General features: G+C 37.5%; 1 protein-coding gene across 5 annotated transcripts in view; it reads left to right on the forward strand.

The window, feature by feature from the left end:
• The window catches only part of dok7b (docking protein 7b), a 48,232-nt gene that overhangs the window by 14,511 nt on the left and 11,301 nt on the right, over window positions 1–22,420 (forward strand). For 4 of the 5 annotated variants that reach the window (XM_061881367.1, XM_061881363.1, XM_061881365.1 and 1 more), the window contains 6 exons: window positions 9,336–9,455; window positions 15,362–15,475; window positions 15,725–16,503; window positions 18,592–18,660; window positions 21,314–21,359; window positions 21,447–21,560. In XM_061881367.1, coding sequence (XP_061737351.1) covers window positions 9,336–9,455; window positions 15,362–15,475; window positions 15,725–16,503; window positions 18,592–18,660; window positions 21,314–21,359; window positions 21,447–21,560 — 1,242 coding nt within the window. The remainder of the gene's footprint in view (window positions 1–9,335; window positions 9,456–15,361; window positions 15,476–15,724; window positions 16,504–18,591; window positions 18,661–21,313; window positions 21,360–21,446; window positions 21,561–22,420) is intronic. The other variant, XM_061881364.1, reaches the window with a different exon arrangement.

Genomic DNA, 22,420 nt, shown 5'->3' on the forward strand with positions numbered 1-22,420 from the left:
TCCATACCTTGTTTCCAAAAGGTGCCTGTTCCAGGGCAGTAAAACGGCTCACGTCTTTTATGAGATGAATAAGATTTTCTGCTGTTTAAATAATGTTCAAGGTGTTTAGCAGGTTTTGTCTTCCTTGTACTGTGTGAACACTGACTTTGAACAGTTTCTTAAAGTGGATCATTTTAGTACATTGTTTGATTTCTCTGCTTCGTCCATTCCATAATTTAGCCCTTAGCAAAAAAAAAATCCATAGATTTGCCGCACTTTGGTATAAACCGCAGGGTTCAAAGCTTTGGAAAAAAGTAGAGGCTTATAGTCCGGGAAATATGATGCATTAATATGAGGATAATATAACGGTGCTTTTTTGGTGTGTAGTTGCCAGGTGTACACTTGAGAGGAGGGCATTCGATCATAAATTGGCAATATCAATAGAAAGGCTATTATCAGTATATGAACGTACTAGAATGATTAATTAGATCAGTATTTTCACGAAATCTTTTTTTTGACATTACTGTTTACAAATTTAGAAAATAAGTCCCTGCACTTAAAAGGACTTCAATGGCAAAAATGGCCCATTACTAGTCTACTAAACCATTTTTCACTTAACTCATCTTATCTTATCTATCTTTGCTGTTGTCGTTTTTATCCAAATTGATTTTATTGTTTTGATTATGTACGGTGTCCTTGAGTGCCCAGAAAGGTGCCTTTTATATGTAAAATTTATTGTTATTATCATTATTATTATACATTTTTGGTGATTAATAAACATAATGTTTAAGTCTTTCCTGGGCTCCAAGTAAGTGTCATTATGTCTGATAAATTATTATATTGATGAAAAATGAGTTACAATGTGAAACCAAAACAGCTGTGGTATGTGCATATTAAGTTTGTTAAGAAACAAAGTTACGCTGCTATCCACTGTCTCGACACGCTACAAAGACTGTTCCATTATAATGTGTTTGTGAGCAAGGGGCAACATGCCAATTCAGATTTTTTTTTTTTTGAATGGACTCCATATCTTTCTGTGGCAGTGAACTATTTAATGTGGTGAGCCGTCACGAAACCGAACACTGTCATCATATTCCAATATTTGCCGACAGTGCAAAGTAATGAGCTTCAATAAATACAAAATACTAATTTATAATAATATTTTTTAAATCAGTTTGTACTTTTGAAGCAGTAAACTTAGAAATAATAAATTTATAATTTTTAAATATAATTTCTGTGAATTCTCGTGAGCCTTGTATGCTTGTGCAAAAAAATTATAATTTGATTTTGTCGTTTTTTCTTGTAATGCTAGCATGGAATATATATTTTGTCCTTGAATTGCACATTGCTTTCTGCTGTGGCTGCACTTTCACAGTCAGGTGCACCTCAGATGCTAACATCACTGACTGCAGATGCAACAACCAAAGTGACATGCCTGACTTTTGTATTGACACACACACACACACACTGGGGCCAGTGTTATGAGTTGTAGGGCAGTGTTGTTGTGCAAAGCATATTTACTGGACAATAGTCTGTTAAATTTGGGGCCTCATAAAAGTGTCAGTGTGCTTGTTGTGGCTGCACTGTCAGATGTAGTGATGGTATACACATTGATGTTAGTAGTCTTGCTCTCATGCCATATTTTAACAAGCCAGCGGCACATAATAATCGATGTTTGGACCGCAGTCTGTGTCTGTGCAGCCCATATGTCTCCTGCCATATCAGGTAGACACAAGCTCATGTTGGCTCTGTAATGAACAAGCACACACTAGCACAGATGCGGCCAGCAGCACGGGACCAATAACTGATCCACTGCAGATTTTGGAAAGCTGTCAAATTTGTGATCGGTGAAAGTAATTCCAAACCATGCCTGCAATGACAGCAATGTTTCCATGTCCTTCAGCAGACACGCACATGCACACACAGCCGTAGGTTTATGCCCAACTAAGGTTTACAACAGCCTTGTAGTAGTAGTTTCTAATCTAGCCTTTTTATTGTGGCTCAGAGTCAATAATGCAGTGCAATTGCAGGTAGAAGCGTTTTCTCATTATCCTTTAATATTGACATACCCGTCTGAACAGTGCAACTGATGATACTTGCGCTCTGGTGAAGCTAGAGTCGATAAGAATTTTAATTATTGCAGTATTATGCTGATATATATTGATTTTCATTTTCGTTAACAGTTGTAATGGGTCATGTGGTGGAGGCGCTAACCAAATTAGGCCGTGGTGTAACAAACATGACATAACTGAACTTTACTGTCTGGTAGATATGTGTCCAGCAAGGTACAGCTTCCTGATGGTAATGCCAACAACAGTAGTTTTAGGCCTGACAACTACAAAGTATTCATTTGGCTTCCCTTTTTCCACATTTCTATTTGTTACAGCCTTTAGCCAGGTTTTGTTTTTAATTTTATTTTGAAAGTGTATTAAAATAAACCAACTAAGAAATTGCAAGTATTCACAGTCTTTGTCATGAAGCTCAAAAGGGAGTTTAGGGGCATCCTGTTTCAACTGATCATCCTTGAGATAATCCTACAGTTTAATTGGAGTATACCTGTGGTAAATTCAGTTGGTTAGGCATGATTTGGAAAGGCACACACCTGTCTATAAGGTCGCACACTTGACCTTACATGTCAGTGTAGTGCAGGGGTCACCAACGCAGTGCCCGCGGGTACCAGGTAGCCTGTAAGGACCAGATCAGTAGCCCGCTGGCCTGTTCTAAAAATAGTTCAAATAGCAGCACTTACCAGTGAGCTGCCTCTATTTTTTAAATTGTATTTATTTACTAGCAAGCTGGTCTCGCTCTGCTCGACATTTTAAATTCTAAGAGGGACAAAACTCAAATAAAATTTGAAAATCCAAGAAAATGTTTTAAAGACTTGTTTAAATAAATTCATATTTTTTTTTTACTTTGCTTCTTATAACTTTCAGGATTTTTAAACACATATACCTTTTTACCTTTTAAATTCCTTCCTCTTCTTTCCTGACAATTTATTTCAATGTTCAAGTAAATTTATTTTTTTTATTGTAAAGAATAATAAATATATTTTAATTTATTCTTCATTTTAGCTTCTGTTTTTCAGACGAAGAATATTTGTGAAATATTTCTTCAAACTTATTATGATTAAAATTCCCCAAAAATATTCTGTCAAATCTAGAAAAAATGTTTAGAATCAAATTGAAATCTTATTTTAAAGTCTTTTGAATTTCTTTTAACATTTTTGTTCTGGAAAATTTTGAAGAAATCATGATTTGTCTTTGTTAGAAATATAGCTTGATCCAATTGGTTATATATTCTAACAAAATGCAGATTGGATTTTAACCTATTTAAAACATGTCATCAAAATTTTAAAATAAATCTTAATCAGGAAAAATTGCTAATGATGTTCCATAAATTATTTTTTTAATATTTTTCAAAAAGATTCGAATTAGCTAGTTTTCTCCTCTTTTTTTCGGTTGAATTTTGAATTTTAAAGAGTCGAAATTGAAGATAAACTATTTTTCAAAATTTATTTTTCATTTTTTTCCTGTTTTCTCCTCTTTTAAACCGTTCAATTAAGTGTTTTTTTCATCATTATTCTCTACAAAAAACCTTACATTAAAGGAAAAAAAATGTACAACGGAATGACAGACAGAAATACCCTTTTTTTTAATATATATATGCATAGATTTATTTATTAAAGGTTAATTGAGCAAATTGTCTATTTCTGGCAATTTATTTAAATGTGTATCAAACTGGTAGCCCTTCTCATTAATCAGTACCCAGAAAGTAGCTCTTGGTTTCAAAAAGGTTGGTGACCCCTGGTATAGTGTAAGATATAGTTTGTCGACCTCTGAGACAGGATTGTCTCGAGGCACACATCTGGGGAAGGGTACGGAAAAATAGACGCTAGGTTGAAGGTCCCAATGAGCAAAGTGGCCTCCATCATTCGGAAATGAAAAAAGTTAGGAACCACCAGGTTTCTTCCTAGAGCTGGCCAGCTGTCTAAACTGAGGGATCGGGGGAGAAGCGCCCTAGTCAGGGAGGTGACCAAGAACCCGATGGTTATTCTGTCAGGGTTACAGCATTACAATCAGGCCAATCAGGCCTGAATGGTATAGTGGCCAGACGGAAGCTATTCGTTTGTAAAAGTTTGCCAAAATGCACCCGATAGACTCTCAGACTATGAAAAACAAAATTTTTTGGTCTAATGCAGGGTGTCAAACTTACGGCCCGGCCCGCGAAAAGGTTTAATGCGGCGGGGCCCGCAAATTAAGTTTGATAAGTATAAAAATTAGCTGCAATTTTTTTAATGAAATAAACTACTGTTCTGTCGCAATAGCAATTTTAGTGTAACCCACATCACACTGTTTAAGATGATGTGTCAGCTGACTTTAAGCGCCCTCTGGAGACATTACATTGGTTAAATTTGTAGTTATGTTACCTTTGGCTATTTTGGTGTCATTTGACATATGAATTAAATATATCATAATTGTAATATTTGAATGATGATAAATGAATGTGTTGTGGCAGTTGTGGATAGGGTTGCCAACTCCCTAAAAAAAATAATAAGGGACACCTTGCAGGGCTGGTTAACTTAATTCTTTGGGCCTTTTTTATTTGCGTGAATTGAGTCCTTTTCTATCCACAAAGGTTCTTGTGTCATCCACCTCCTCAATGCTGTCTAGTGGGCTACCTAGGACAGTGTCAGCTCTCTTAATCAGTTTATTAAGTCTGTTCCTGTCTCTGACTTTACTGCCCCCACCCCAGCAAACGACGGCTTCGAACTTGCTTGAAGATTGAGGTATAGGGCGTGAACAGGTAAGGTGAAAGCACCGTCCCTTGTGAAGCCCCTGTGCAGCAAACTACTGAAGAACAGTCACACAGCCTCGCGTACCCCAATGGGGCCTGTCAATGAGGTAATTAATAATCCATTCAGCCAGGTTATAGTCCCGCTTTTTCCAGTTTCACCTGCAGCAGTGCCGGCAAGATGGTGTTGAAAGTATTGGAGAAGTCAAAGAACATGACTTTCACCACAAATCCTGCGGGCTGCCGGTGAGTGAGGGCCCGATGCAGAAAGTAGATGATGGCATCATCCACCCTGATGCCTAGACAGTAAGAAAACTGCCAGGGGTCCATTGCTGACACTGTTTGCGTGCATAGGTGGCTGATGATTATCTGCTCCATTGTCTTAATTAGGTGGGAGGTCAGGACAACAGGTCTGAATTGGTTTGGCTCCTTGGGGTAAGGTGTTTTAGGGATCGGAACCACACCTGAGGTCTTCCAGAGTGTAGGGACTTTTTGCAGGCTGAGGTTCAGTTTAAACATGTGGACCGCAACTGTTAACTGGTCCCCACATTCCCTAAGTAGCCCGGAACTGATGCCAGCTGGGCCTGTAGCCTTTCTGACCTTGGTCCTTCCCAACTCCCTCGTCACTTGATCCAGACTGATGGGGTGTTGGGTGGGTGTTGGCGAGTGCGGTGAACTGGGCTGGTGGGTTTTGGGGGGCTGACTGAGAGGGGTTTCTTAGGAAGTTGTGGACTATGCTGAGTTGTAAACAGCTGGGGCAGGTGTGGAATGGAGTGCAATGGTGTGGATGTGAATGGGTTGCAGTACGGCGAGAGTCAAAGGAATGACTTCAGGACAACTTTGTAAATGTCTTTGAGTGGCCCAGCAAGAATCCAGACTTGAATCTGATTAACCATCTCTGGGGAGATCTGAATATGGCTGCGCACTGATGTTTCTCATCCAACCTGATATAGTTTGAGGATTGCTGAAAAAGGAATGGGCAAAACTGCCCAAAGATAGGTCTGCCGAGCTTGTTTAAAAGTCTTGAAGCTGTAATTGCTGCTAAAGGTGCATCAACGAAGTATTGAGCAAAAGCTGTAGATACTGATGTACATGTGATTTTATTTTTTTCCCCAAAAAATTCTAAAACAAAAATTTTTTTCGGGTGGTCAAAATGACAAAATGTAAAAAAATAATTAATTGCTGTGAATACTTTACAAATAAGAGTGGCCAATAGGTGAACATGTGTTTTAATATGAAATGTATTAAATTATTTGGGGCAGGTTTATGTAGTTCAGGGGTCACCAACCTTTTTGAAACCAAGAGCCACTTCTTGGGTACTGATTAATGCGAAGGGCTACCAGTTTGATACACACTTAAATAAATTGTCAGAAATAGCTGATTTGCTCAATTTACCTTTAATAAATAAATCTACATATATAAAAAATGGGTATTTCTGTCTGTCATTCCGTCGTACATTTTTTTCCTAAAAAAAAAAGTTTTTTGTCGAAAATAAATGATGAAAACAACACTTTGGTTTAAAAGAGGAGAAAACAAGAAAAAAAAATGAAAATTAAATTTTGAAACATAGTTTATCTTCAATTTCAACTCTTTAAAATTAAAAATTCAACCGAAAAAAGAAGAGAAAACTAGCTAATTCGAATCTTTTTGAAAAAATGAAAAAAATGTTTTTTTGGAACATAATTAGTAATTTTTCTTGATTAAGATTAATTTTAGAATTTTGATGACATGTTTTAAATAGGGTAAAATCCAATCTGCACTTTGTTAGAATATATAACAAATTGGACCAAGCTATATTTCTAACAAAGACAAAGTATTATTTCTTCTAGTTTTCGAGAAGAAAAATTTAAAATAAATTTCAAAAGACTTTGAAATAAGATTAAAATTTGATTCTACAGATTTTCTAGATTTGCCAGAATATTTTTTTTAAATTTTAATCATAATAAGTTTGAAGAAATATTTCACAAATATTTTTCGTCGAAAAAACAGAAGCTAAAATGAAGAATTAAATTAAAATGTATTGATTTTTCTTTACAATGATAATAAAAAAGAAAATACTTGAACATTGATTTAAATTGTCAGGAAAAAAGAGGAAGGAATTTAAAAGGTAAAAAGGTATATGTCTTTAAAAATCCTAAAATCATTTTTAAGATTGTATTTTTTCTCTGAAATTGTCTTTCTGAAAGTTATAAGAAGCAAAGTAAAAAAATAAATGAATTTATTTAAACAAGTGAAGACCAAGTCTTTAAAATATTTTCTTGGATTTTCAACTTCTTTTTGAGTTTTGTCTCTCTTAGAATTAAAAATGTCGAGCAAAGCGAGACCAGCTTGTAGATAAATACATAATATGTAATAAAATAGAGGCAGCTCACTGGTAAGTGCTGCTATTTGAGCTATTTTTAGAACAGGCCAGCGGGCGACTCATCTGGTCCTTACGGGCTACCTGGTGCCCGTGGGCACCGTGTTGGTGACCTCTGATGTAGTTGCATCATGTCTTTAATATGTTTGCAATGTGGTGTAAGTTGATTGGCATACAGTTTGTCCTTGGTCTGACTCTTTCTTGCTGTTCTCCTGAGCTGAGAAGTTGATGTGACATTTCTCTCTACATTTAATTTGAATATCTCTGAAAAATATTGCAGCACTATTTTGCCTTTCATCCGAATGTCTTGGCCACCTTATTTGTCTCCATGAAATTATGTTTTGTCAAAGGAGTGCTGCACCACTTCCAACTTCATCTATGATAATGAACAAGTTCCTTATAATACCTGTTTTTGTCAATCACAACCGCCCATAATTATCTTTCTTATATTGCTTTTTTAAACATGTTTTGATGGAGGTTGTATCTTATTTGATTTAGAAAAATGAGAAACGTAGTGGGTATTTTCAATACAAATAAATACATTACAAATAAATACATGTATTTTTATTTACAATACAAATAAATCATAAAATGTAATGTAAAAATAGTTATCTTTAAATGATTAAGATTTTAAATTAGATTATGCAAACTTTTAAATTTGGATGAATCATAATTAATTACTGCTTATTACACTCCTGCATAATTTGAATCAACTTACCCCAATATTTGGGTACAAACTTTTTTTTTGTCAGAATTTCATCGTACAGGAACATTTTTTAACTGTTTTATTTCAGTGATTGTCAAACTGTGGTATGCTGGCTATATCTTGTGGTACGCCAAAGAATCACTTCATTAAAATAATGTTTTATTTTCCTATATGCAAACTGTGTGCACTGTAAAAATGACCAAAGTATTAAACATACTTGTTAAATAAGACCTCAGCCGAGCTTTTCTTATATACTAAGGCCTACTTTGTTACTCTATTTTAATGTTGGCCATTTTGGTGGTGCTTGAAGTGCCAAGTGTTTTCTGATGTGGTATTTGGTGAAAACATTTTGAGAACCACTGTTTTACTTAAATATACAACATTTATTTTTTCAAAACATAGTATCTGTCTTATCTAAAGTCCAGTCAGGGTTTATTTGCCGGTGAGCACACCAAATGGAGTCTCCCCTCTCAGCTTTGCACTGACCTATGCATTGACCTGATCACTGACCATATAACAACCCACCACCTTTTAGCTAACCTTATTCTCCTCTCAAAATAATTTTTGTGACTAATCTGTGTCCTTTTTTCAGTGATTAATCACATGAGTTACCTTCATTTTGACTGCCCTATTAACACATTTATGTGCCTACACTGAATTTACTTTCTCTTCCAGCTGATGAGTCAATCATTGATGAATAACAATTAATATTGGATCCTATTCTATCCCATTAAGTTGAGTTTTTTCTTGCCCTTATGTGGGATCTGAGCCAAGGATGTCGTTGTGGCATGTGCAGCCCTTTTGAGACACTTGTGCCTAAAGGCTATATAAATATACTTTGATTGATAATATTTTATATAAACTGAGCTCAGGGGACTTTTTAAAAATCCTAACACAATAGAGTTTTTTTATTTTTTTTATTTTTAATCAATCCAACAAAATAATACACAATAATAAAATTCCAATTCCAAACCAACAACATTCAGAATAGCAGTCAACAGAGTTATTGAGAGGACACACAAACATGACACAAAACATTCCAGAGTAGTCAAACAAATGATAATAATATCAACAGTATCAATATGAATAAAAATCCCTCCTCTACTTTGTCATTACAGCCTTTTATAAAAAAATTAAAATAAACACAAACAATATACAACTTAAATACATCCACTTATATGTGAAACTGTAATCAGAATTGTCATTCAGCTCATTTCATATATATATTTTTGTATTTTTAGACCAAAGATGATACTTTTAACATTAAACATTTTCATGATGTGGGATTTCAATCGGTTATGCCTTTTTCTCTTGCTGCACTGGTGTATCTTCTCCTTCGTTAGGGCCTGATGGAAGAATAAGGTCGGCTTTGTAACCTTTGCTACCCGCTGAGAGAACTACACTCTGAAGCAAATTGAAAATTGTTTGGCCTTTCCTTGGCCTTGTACCATACTTTGATTTTACATTTTCTCTGTGTTGTGTTGTTCTTGTTTACTGCAGGGGCTGGAGTTTTCTTCTTGTCCTGCTCAGACGGGGAGCAGATCAGTTATCTGTTTGACTGTGTCGTTGGTGGCATCACCCCCAGCAAGGTCCCACATGGGCTGCGGCCTTCCCTGCCAGGTGAGCGCTCACATGCACACGAACCATCGGTTACTGCCTGTTAAGTGTTTGCATTTGTTTCGGGTGCCATGCAACGGAAACACCACATACTTAAAGTCCTAAAGGGTCAACTTTTGATTACTAGGTCAAGCCTTTGCGTGTGACTTGTGTGAGATTGTTGTGTGCTGCAAAGTTCACATGCATTTCTAAGACACTGTGACAGGGTGACAGGGGGAGTAGTGACAGCTGAGAAGTGACCAGAATGTAAAATTAAGATCTGACATCACCTTTTTATAGAAACAGACATGCTTGTTCCATTGTGGCAAATATGTGTGAACAACCACCGGAAGAGACCTCCTGCACCATCACCATCGGGCTATTAAAAAGCTTCTCACAGTTGAAGCATTGCAACTTATCAAGTATTTTACAATTCTGGCCTTGATCCAGTTTATTGTTCATGTAAATATTTGGGGTGTCTGATATTCGCTTGAATATGAAATCTCTGATATAAGCTTTAATCAATCAATCAATCAATCAATGTTTACTTATATAGCCCTAAATCACTAGTGTCTCAAAGGGCTGCACAAACCACTACGACATCCTCGGTAGGCCCACATAAGGGCAAGGAAAACTCACACCCAGTGGGACACCGGTGACGATAATGACCCAGTGGGACGTCGGTGACAATGATGACTATGAGAACATGATACTGTGATACTGATGATACTGATGACTATGAGAACATATGAGAACATGATACTGTGAAAGATCAATCCATAATGGATCCAACACAGTCGCGAGAGTCCAGTCCAAAGCGGATCCAACACAGCAGCGAGAGTCCCGTTCACAGCGGAGCCAGCAGGAAACCATCCCAAGCGGAGGCTGATCAGCAAACAAGCAGTCCGTCAGTGCGTTTAATTGTGCAAAGTTTGACAGTAAGTTAACCGTAAAAATGTTCTCTAATAAGGACATACGTTTGACCTTTTCTTGTATTTTAGTGAGGTCATTTACAAAAGGTCAACATGGTAGGCTATAGGCTACAAGAAACCAGCAGCTACACAACAGCTAACTAGCACACAAATATGAAATAAGTGTCCTTAATTTAAGAATATTGCGCTCTAAAACGTGGCATTTGTCAATAAAAACAAGTATTGAATATTTGTAGTTGCATATTAATTACATATACAAAGTCACCTAGGCAGAAACGTATTAGAAAGTATCCAGTAACAAACGTTTGTGGATCATTATATTTTTCCAAGTTTAACCTAATGAATTATTGTTAAACCAAGGTGGCTGTTAAAAACAAGTTATTACTCTACTTCAATTTAAAGACAGCTGACTATAAAGTTCACTTAATCAAGCCTTAAATATGTACTATGATTTGTATTGATATCGTTTTAGATTAATATCAGTATGGGCCAAGGTTCCAATATTGGCATTGTATCGGAAGTGAAAAATTTCCTATCTGGATACACTACTATAAACTATTTATTCAATATACAGTGGGGCAAAAAGTATTTAGTCAGCCACCGATTGTGCAAGTTCTCCCACTTCAAATGATGACAGAGGTCTGTCATTTTCATCATAGGTACACTTCAACTGTGAGAGACAGAATGTGATAAAAATCCAGGAATTCACATTGTAGGAATTTTAAAGAATTTATTTGTAAATTATGGTGGAAAATAAGTATTTGGTCAACCATTTAAAGCTCTCACTGATGGAAGGAGGTTTTGGCTCAAAATCTCACGATACATGGCCCCATTCATTCTTTCCTTAACACGGATCAATCGACCTGTCCCCTTAGCAGAAAAACAGCCCCAAAGCATGATGTTTCCACCCCCATGCTTCACAGTAGGTGTGGTGTTCTTGGGATGCAACTCAGTAAAAGTTATATTTTGGTTTCATCTGACCACATGACATTGTCCCAATCCTCTGCTGTATCATCCATGTATCCATTTTGGTATAAACTCAACTCGTCGTGTTTGGAGGAAGAAGAATACTGAGTTGCATCCCAAGAACACCATACCTACTGTGAAGCATGGGGGTGGAAACATCATGCTTTGGGGCTGTTTTTCCGCTAAGGGGACAGGACGATTGATCCGTGTGAAAGAAAGAATAAATGGGGCCATGTATCGTGAGATTTTGAGCCAAAACCTCCTTCCAATGTGAATTCCTGGATATTTTTTTCACATTCTGTCTCTCACAGTTGAAGTGTACCTATGATGAAAATTACAGACCTCTGTCATCATTTTAAGTGGGACAACTTGCACAATTGGTGGTTGACTAAATACTTTTTTGCCCCACTGTACATAACATGGTTTAAGGAGTTAACTTCATGACCTCACAACACGCTTACTTGGCCTTAACTCAAGCAGTAAAGAATGGATAGATTAATCAAAATACATGAGAATGTTTAAAGGCACTAAAATTAATCTGCGAGCCAGAGATGCAGTCATCAAGACACACATTTGGCTCGCGAGCCAAAGGTACCCTACCCCTAGTGCACAAGGTGGGCGAGGGTCTGTTCAGCGCTGCTTGAAGCTTTCATTAATATTATTTTCTGTTATATTTGTTATTTATTTAAATCTTTTATGCTTTGCCAACATAAATAATGCTAATGTTTTGCCCATTTCATATGGCTAAATTAGGTATAAAAGCAGGATATTGCACCAACAATAAAAACATGGTTATGGGTTGTTATTGCTCTGACAACTTCAATAAGTTTGTGCATTATTATGAAGGCAAAACATTTTATGCATGTTATATATTATCATATATATTTTATTATTGCATTATATTTCATCAGATTATGTACTGTAGGTGTACCAGATACAGTATGTGGTGTACTTTTCAACCTGTCTACCAGTGTGAGCGGTTTTCACATTTTACTACCCGAACTTAAGTAAAAAATAAAAGACGTCTACCGCGGGGGCCTCACGGCATTCATTGCTGTTATAATTAGCATAGACTAGCAATGTTAGGAAGGATGTTAGCTGACACCTTTCGTACTGTTGTGAAGAAACTTGGCTTCGGCATGTTAGGCATTAGCTGTTGCAGAACACAGGCACACATCCAAGGATTGGGTTGTTGTCACTTAGACACACACACACACACACACACGCACACGCACACGCACACACTGAACACTCTGACCTACTGCAATCTACACGAGCAAGCACATGCTCAGGTTAACTTTATTCATAATGAGAAATATCCATTTTGTAAAAACATGAATTCAATCTTTTGTTAGCAGTGATTTACAATCTGTTACTGTTACAAAAGATGATACTGTAGACTTCTTTCTGGCTTGTTAGATTTAAAAGCCTCTTGGAACGACCAGCATAGTAAATACTCTCAACACGCACCAAGATCGGTACTTGATATATTTCCTTTGGTCTTTTTTTAGATTGGAATTTAGTTTAGTGGACTGACATGAGGTTATTTAGGCACATCTCAGCTATAATGATTGGACAATATTATGCTAATATTTGACATACAAAAATGTGAAGATGCTTTCAAAATTATACATGAAAATTAACTCTCCTTTGTGTTGTTTTTTGCAATATGTTAGGAAGCACTTACTGACACTTAAAGTTTATTTTTATAACATAAGTTTTTTCCATATATTCATTATAAATATGGCAGCTTGCCACCCTTAAATTTGCCCCGCCACAAATCGATTTGCTGCTATCTGTTTGCCCTCAGTCATAAACACATTGTAACACAGCTGGTCTGCTGCAGAGAACATTGAATTTGTAGCTCTAAATAGGGCTGTATGATTTTGAGAAAAAAAATTACTAGCATTTGCGGTTTTTCTCTTCAAAATTTGATTTGTGATTTTTATATTTTATTCATAAAATTAAAGTACTGTAACCATTTAAAAAGATGTTAACTTATTTCTCGTTACTGTAGAATTGTCAATCATTGTACTGTAATTGAAAGGTAAATAGCTTTTTATTCTAAATAAATAAACAAACCAAAAAATGAAATTCAATTTAATTTCTGTCAGTAAAAATGTAACTTAAGAAAATATTGAACATCGTAAAGTGCATTCTTTTTTTTCTCAGCTGCAAGGCGATTCCTGGCCGCGGCTACCGCTGCTGCTCACTGCTCCCCTCACCTCCCAGGGGGTGAGGGTGATGGGTCGAATGCAGAGGATAATCTCACCACACCTAGTGTGTGTGTGACAATCATTGGTACTTTAACTTTAACTATGTCGGATATTGTCTTTTTGTTTAACGCCATCACGTGAGTCGTCTTTCTACCTGTTTGAAGCGAAAAACAAAGTGCCGCAAGCTCATCAATTCTGATTGGTGAACATGTCTGTCATTGAAAGACTGGTAACGGCGGAATAAAAAACAACCAAACCCTCAGCCTCTTGGTAACGTAATCGGACTACTTTAAACCTTGATATCCATTAATGGTGCAGCCCTAGTTTTAAACATTACGATCTGTTTTTTACCCACTTTTTAATTTACTTTTTGCAAATGTGTTACACATTCCACCATTACGTCACCACAATTAAAGGGGTCATGTTATGATTTTTTTTTCTACATTTAAAACACTTCCTTGTGGCCGAAATAACATGTAATAATGGTGCTTTGGTCAAAGTTTTGGATACATTTTGTTTTACGGACTATCTTCAAGCCACTTTATGACTGTTTCTTCAGAATGCGCCATTTTGTGGGTGGCTATTTTTACAGGCCTCCATATAGACTGTGTCTTCTTCCCGTTAGCCATGTTTTAATTTTTAGCACTTCCATTTTGAGTTGACTGACGGATATACGTTGGAAGTACAGTACAGGCCAAAAGTTTGGACACACCTTCTCATTTAAATGCTTTTTTTAATTTTCATGACTATTTACATTGTAGATTGTCAGTGAAGGCATCAAAACCCATTCAGGTGACTACCTCTTGAAGCTCATCGAGAGAATGCCAAGAGTGTGCAAAACAGTAATCAGAGCAAAGGGTGGCTACTTTGAAGAAACTAAAATATAAAACATGCTTTCAGTTATTTCACCTTTTTTTGCAGTTTTTATGCCTTCAGTGACAATCTACAATGTAAATAGTCATGAAAATAAAGAAAACATATTGAATGAGAAGGTGAGTCCAAAATTTTGGCCTATACTGTATATCATACTTTTTATTAGAAATAGAAGCAGCGGAATATTTTAGCATGCATGTGCATGTACGAGCCATTGTGTTCAACAACGAGAGGATAGAGGAAAAAGAAGGAACTTATTGACTACAACTTCGGACTTCAACTGAATAAAAATGGCTGACTTGCGCAAGGCTCAGCGGGTAAACCTCTACCATACATGGGGATATTGGCTGATGTAACTAAAGCGAAGTACGTCTATAGCCTCTAATTCACAACAGCTCGTTTGGAGCAAGTTTTGAACAAAAGGAGATTGTTTAATAAAAATCTTCGCCATGCCTTTATGGTTTGATTTCAAATTTTAGGGAATTACTGGAATCCCAAATAGACAAAAACGAGTAATGGGTAAGCAACGTTGGTTTTGCGCATTATAAATAAAATGGGTTGTTGTGTGGCTTTTGTCTTTCAGGTAACATGGCTAACAATTTACTGATGTAACGTCCCCCTGTAGCTTTAGTGAAGTGAAGTGAAGTGAATTATATTTATATAGCGCTTTTCTCTAGTGACTCAAAGCACTTTACATAGTGAAACCCAATATCTAAGTTACATTTAAACCAGTGTGGGTGGCACCAGGAGCAGGTGGGTAAAGTGTCTTGCCCAAGGACACAACGGCAGTGACTAGGATGGCGGAAGCAGGAATCGAACCTGCAACCCTCAAGTTGCTGGCACGGCCACTCCACCAACCGAGCTATACCGCTTTAATACAATTTGTTTGTCCTTATTGTTCACAATTTCACAAGTCATGTTTTTTTCTGTGTCGATGGAAAAGCAGAGACTCTCAGCACTGAGCCAGCATCAACAGAAGATCGGATCAAGCAGGAGACTTCAGACCTGGAGAAAAGACTCAGCATGCTGTCGACTTGCAGCCTAGCAAGCAGCACAGGTACATTTGCATTCTGTCCACATGATTATATGATCCACAATTCAACTCAATAGCCCTGTGTTCTCTTTAAGAGGTAGAGCACAAATTATGTTTTATTAACCCGACACTTTTATACTCTCAGTCAAGTGACAACGTTCTATGAGTAATATATGCTTACGTTTATCATTTAAAAGCTTGCGTGATGAATATGAAACAAGATTTTTATCAATGAATAAATCACTTAACAGGTTTTTATGACTTTGTCCTCAGCTTCCACCTACAGCTGCAGCACATCTGTTGCCGGGGACGACCGCAGCAGCATTTCCAGCTCCTCTTCAGGCCAATCGGACACAAGCTACGGGAGCCGGCTTCCTTTCTGGGTGGAGCCGTTTGCGAAGTTACACCACTCCAGTGAGACTGCGTCAAGCTCTTCCACGCTGAGGCCCTTGACCAGCTCAGATGACCGTCTCTACGCTGCTGTGATGGGATGCCGAGCTGCGTCCTCCACCCAGCCCCATCCTCGTGGTCTCCTGGACAGCGGGCGTCAGAGCTCGTTAGACAGCGGCATTGGAATAGCGACCGGGAGCTCAGGGAGCTTCTCTTCCTATACAGGAAGTCTGGACATGGCCCCTCAGGTAGCGGGAGGGGAGTTTGGCTCCATGACCAGTCTGCCTGCTCCTACACCCCCAAATCCTCCTCCCTCACCTTGTCAGGCCACGCCCTTCCTGCAGAATGCCATCGGCCCATTTTGTGCCAATAGGTGCAGCTCTCAAGCCTCCCAAAGGGATGAGTGCCAGAATTCGAGCCCGCGCTACGATGTTCCCAGGAGTCTCCTCCAGAACTGGAACATGAGGAACACGTCAGCTATTAAGAGTGCTGATGGGCACGGAAGTCAGGACCAAGGAGTGACCGGAAGCTCAAGAGCATCGAATCTTGGGCGGCAGACTTCAATGCAGCGCTCGCTCTCTTGGGGCAGTGAGAGAGTGCCCCCTGGAGGCAGTGTGGAGATGTCTACCCCTCAGCAGATGTTTGTGCTGGGAGAAACACAGGTAAACTCACTGTTCTACAACAACATCAAATATTCACTTAATAACAAGTTTTTTATTTTTATTTAGTTGTCTGATTGTACTACAAAAACAATGTATTATTTGTCTGCCAGCACTGTCCTTTCTGTGTAGATCCTGCATGTTCCTACTGGCTTCCTCCCACAGTCCAAAAACGTGTTAGTTTTTCAATCCATCAAAGGTTATTTATATAGCCCTAAATCACGAGCATACTTGCCACCCTTGAGACCTCCAATTTCGGGGTGTGGGGGGGCATGGTCGGGGGTAGGGCGGAGGCGTGGTTGGGGCGGGGGGGCATCGTTAAGAGGGGAGGAGTATAATTCACCAACTCGAGTATTTCATATATATTTCATATATATATATATATATATATAAATATATATATATACAGTATATGTATGAAATACTTGACTTTCAGTGAATTCTAGCTATATATATTTATTTTATTATAAAGAAATAAAAGAAATAGTTGAATTTCTGACGTCACCTATCAAATACACAGTAATAAAAACACAATTGTTCTACTAACTGTACTGTGCTTGCTGGTTACAAAAAAAAAAAACGACATCACTTACCTTTCACTATTTGAGTAACCTTTGTTCTGCCATTTGCGTACTGGCGAGCAATTTCCGAATCCGGGAACATATCCTTCACGGATTTGTTGTAGACATCCGCAAATGAGAACGGGATGTTGCTTCCAGCTATCAGCATAGCCATCTTTGTCTCAGCATAAGTTACACCATCGGGTCTCCATTTTGCGAGGTGGCCCATAATACTGGGTTGTGAACGATGCTGCGCTGCGGACGCTTTGTGCTTCGCTGACCGTTCATGACTGAGTATATCCCTTCGGCCACCGTGTTCAATGGAGAAGTCTGTTCTACAAAATTTACAGGCAACATACCCCTTCCTCTTCGAACTCTCCTGGATGAACTGAAATTCTTGTTTCCATTCGTTTTGGAACCTGCAAGCGTATTTCTTCATTTTGCTCGTTGACGGGGTAATATATTGGGTTGGAGTCAATAACCAGGCGACGTGATGAAGTTACATCTCTTTACTGTGGGTTTCAGAACAGACTCCCTAATGCATATGTTCTTTGACTGCACTTAATTGTAGAACATATGTAGAATATATTTATATTATTCATATGTTATATATTATATATATATAATATATTATATATATTATATTATTTATTATTACCATTGTTTATTGTGAGCGAACTGTGGCGCTGAATTTCCCCCAGGGATAAATAAAGTACATTATATTCTATTCTATGTACAGTAAATGGCAGTATTGTCCTGTTTAAGAGGGTCACAACATTGCCGAGTCAGGTGCGCATGGATTTCGGGAGATTTCCGGGAGAAAATTTGTCCTGGGAGGTTTTCGGGAGAGGCGCTGAATTTCAGTAGTCTCCCGAAAAATCCGGGAGGGTTGGTAAGTATGATCACGAGTGTCTCAAAGGGCCGCACAAGCCACAACGACATCCTCGGCTCAGATCCCACATCAGGGCAAGGAAAAACTCAACCCAATGTGCTACAATGAGAAACCTTGGGGGGCACTGCAGATGTGGGGAACTCCCCCTCCCGGGCGACCGGTGCACTGGACGTCGAGTGGATCGTTGATCAACGAGTGAATTATTGGACACTCTTAAACTCTCCTGGAGTGTGAATGGATGAAAACTAAATTAACCTTGTGATTGATTAGTCCTCCGATGGGGTTGTGAGAGCTTTGTCATGACAGCAGCATGTCTTGTGATTTTTGATCTAGTGTTTGTGGGTGTATGTAAGGTGTATGTCTATATGTTCTGACAGCAGTTGGGGGTTTAGATAGTTAATGAGTAGTGATGAAACCAGCAGAAACCCTTCGAGAGTGTGGCCATGTTGAGTGAATTACTAATGGCCTTTTTTTTCCACTTTCTTCACTCTGAAGTATCAATGATTCAGTCTGGCGAAACTACTTAGTTTTTGGTAAATAAGAGTGCAAACTTCTCCAATGTTTTGTTTATTAAGGGCAAAGAGAACAGCTCCAGCAGTATCAATACTCATTCTTTGCTTGACTCTTGTTTTTGCGCAGTGCTTTCATGGTTTCGATAACTACATCACACCTGAGCAGTGGCGCGCTGCAAAGAGTTTAATGATTCAGGTAAGATTTTTAGCTACTTATTCAACTTCAGCATGACATCAAAAACAATACCGGATGTCACAAGTAAAGTGGCCTTCGAGAATAAAACCGTGACAGTTGCGGAGTTGTGCTGTGCTTTCAAGGAAGTATTAAGTGTTTCTTCGGGTTTATAGTTTTTATTGTACAGTGAAGTGGATCACGGTTAATAGGAATTCTTGTTTATAAATCGAAACTGCATAACAAAATGGTTTATGACATTCAAATTTTTTTTTTTAGCATTCTTAGAACCCTCTAGACATGAAATAACAACCCTATGATCACTTTAACACTCCTTTTAGCCAATATAGTGGACATAATGGAAAATAAGTTATACTGTATTGTAATGTATGTGACTTATTGTACAGTAATATATGTGCACATGCATACACACATAGTTTTTAAACACAACCACTAACCTGTGAAAATACTGCAACTTGTTTGATAATGACTTGCTGTGCAATTTTAACGAAGTACCTTAGATTGGTTATTTTAAGTTCTTTTAGCCATTCTGAAAATACTTAAAGGGGAAACATTATTACAATTTCAGAAGGGTTAAAACCAATAAAAATCAAATAACTATAACATAGAAAATGCTATAAGTTTACCAAACAATCTGTCACTCCTAATCGCTAAATCCGATGAAATCTTATATGTCTAGTCTCTTACGTGAATGAGCTAAATCATTTTTTTTTATATTTTACGGTTATGTGTTAATAATTTCACACATAAGTTGCTCTTGAGTATAAGTCGCACCACCGGCCAAACTATGAAAAAAACTGAGACTTAAAGTCCGAAAAATATGGTATATAGTAATCAAATATACTGCTAAAAAGGGACTCATAAAAAACAAAATCAAAATGTACATCTAAGTACACAGTGCTTAAATCAATTCAATATAAATACATAATATCAATATGTTTCTTTAATAAACTGTAAATAAAATTAAAGTGCAAATAAAATACAGATTTAACACTTTGGTCATAATTTTTGCACTTCTCTATGACTTAAAGGCCTACTGAAATGAGATTTTCTTATTTAAACGGGGATAACAGGTCCATTCTATGTGTCATACTTGATCATTTCGCGATATTGCCATATTTTTGCTGAAAGGATTCAGTAGAGAACATCCACGATAAAGTTCGCAACTTTTGCTCGCTAATAAAAAAGCCTTGCCTTTAAAGGAAGTAGCAGACTATGTGCGTGTGACGTCACGGGTTGTAGGGCTCCTCACATCCTCACATTGTTTACAAACAGCCAGCAGCAGCTAGAGCTATTCAGACCAAGAAAGCGATAATTTCTCAATTTAATTGGAGCGAGTATGAAAGATTTGTGGATGAGGAAATTTAGAGTGAAGAATTAGAGAAAAAAAAAGGAGGAAAAAAAAAAAGTGATTGCAGTGGGAGCGATTCAGATGTTGTTAGACACATTTACTAGCACAATTTTGGAAAATCCCTTATCTGCCTATTGTGTTGCTAGTGTTTTAGTGAGATTAAATAGTACCTGAAAGTCGGAGGGGTGTGACCACGGGTGTGTTGACCCAGTGTCTCTGAGGGAAGTCACGCAGCTGCTGCGGGACGGAAGCTCCGCTGATGTCTTCGGTAGGGGCCGACTTATTACCACAATTTTCTCACCGAAAACTGCCGGTTGACATGTTAGCTTGACCGCTCTGATCCATAGTAAAGCTTCACCTTCGGGAATTTTAAACAAGGATACACCGGCTAAAAGCTTCCAACCTACATCTTTCTTCTTTATAGTCTCCATTATTAATTGAACAAATTGCAAAAGATTCAGCAACACAGATGTCCAGAATCCTGTGTAATTATGCGATTAAAGCAGACTACTTATAGCTTGGATTGGGCTGGAAAATAATGTCCGCTACAACCCGAGACGTCAAACGCACGCGCCATCATACGCGTCATTATACCGCAACGTTTTCTACACGACACTTCGCGGGAAATTTAAAATTGCAATTTAGTAAAATAAAAAGGCTGTATTGGCATGTGTTGCAATGTTAATATTTCATCATTGATATACAAACTATCAGACTGCGTGGTCGGTAGTAGTGTGTTTCAGTAGGCCTTTAAGCGTCAGACATCTTCTGTTTGTTTGGTATTGTCATTACTGCCACAAGTGGTGGAAAAATGTATTACAACTAAGTACCATTGTGGCCCATACGGACCACCGCTGATGAACAGATATTATTTGGCGGTCCTCTCGTGGGCGCTTGCGGCCCAGAGGGTTAAGAAACAATAAAGGGGTCACCATGACAACAGAAGCACTACAGTATCTTCCTTGTTTTGAGCCGGTGCAGCATCATTATCCATCCATCCATTTTCTACTGCTTGTCCACCTGTTTACAAAGACAAAGGAGGACATAGTTAAATTTGTATCCCTCCTGTTTAGTACTGCATGATAATGTGAAGTGTCTATTATAGTTACTCACATATTTCATGGCAATGGGAGAACAGGTCACATTTTGAGACGAGTCAGGTTAAAAAGTGTGTTCTCATCACTAGCTTGATAATTGTCAGCATTACAAATGCCCATCCACCCATCTATTTTCTACTTTAGGGGTCGCGGAGGTACACAGAAATGTATATTTTGACCATTAAAAAATGTGATGTTTGCTTCCTAGGTTGGCAACTCCTCTTCAAGTCCATGGCCCTCTGCAGATCTACTAGGTGTGTTCGTGCAACAGTGCGTTGATATGGCTGTGACAGTATGAAATGTGTGTGTGTGTGACATGTATGTGTAACATCAACATGCAGACTCCACACTACGACGTGTGAGAGAGGAACACCATGGCAGTCAGGATGTAGATCGGTCCTCTGTTCCAGCCTCCCCTGTCACACTGAGCATGGCCGGGCCAAAGTCGACATGCGGTAAGAGTAAAAGTTGTATCGGCAACGGTATACACAAGTAGTGTAGTACCTTCTTGTACAATAGTGTAGTACAGGGGTTACCAACCTTTTTGAAACCAAGAGCTACTAAGGCGAAGGGCTACCAGTTTGATACACACTTAAATAAATTGTCAGAAATACCCAATTTGCTCAATTTACCTTTAATATATATATATATATATATATATATATATATATATATGTGTATATATATATATATATATATATATATATATATATAAATGGGTATTTCTGTTTGTCATTCGTCGTACATTTTTTTCCTTCTACGGAAGGTTTTTTGTAGGGAATAAATGATGAAAAAAACACTTAATTGAACGGTTTAAAAGAGGAGAAAAGAGGAAAAAAAATGTAAGATTTAATTTTGAAACATAGTTTATCTTCAATTTCGACTCTTTAAAAGTAAATTTTCCTGATTAAGATTAATTTTAGAATTTTGATGACATGTTTTAAATAGGTAAAAATCCAATCTGCACTTTGTTAGAATATATAACAAATTGGACTAAGCTATATTTATAACAAAGACAAATCATTATTTCTTCTAGATTTTCCAGAACAAAAATGTAAAAGAAATTCAAAAGACTTTGAAATAAGATTTACATTTGATTCTAAAGATGTTCTAGATTTGCCAGAATATATATTTTTTAATTTTAATCATAATAAGTTTGAAGAAATATTTCACAAATATTCTTTGTCGAAAAAACAGAAGCTAAAATTAAGAATTAAATTAAAATGTATTTGTTATTCTTTACAACAAAATAAAAAAGAATAATTGAACATTTATTTAAATTGTCAGGAAAGAGGAGGAAGGAATTTAAAAGGTA

The sequence above is a fragment of the Nerophis ophidion genome, linkage group LG20, assembly GCF_033978795.1.
Source record: "Nerophis ophidion isolate RoL-2023_Sa linkage group LG20, RoL_Noph_v1.0, whole genome shotgun sequence".
In the NCBI taxonomy this organism is placed as follows: Eukaryota; Metazoa; Chordata; class Actinopteri; order Syngnathiformes; family Syngnathidae; genus Nerophis; species Nerophis ophidion.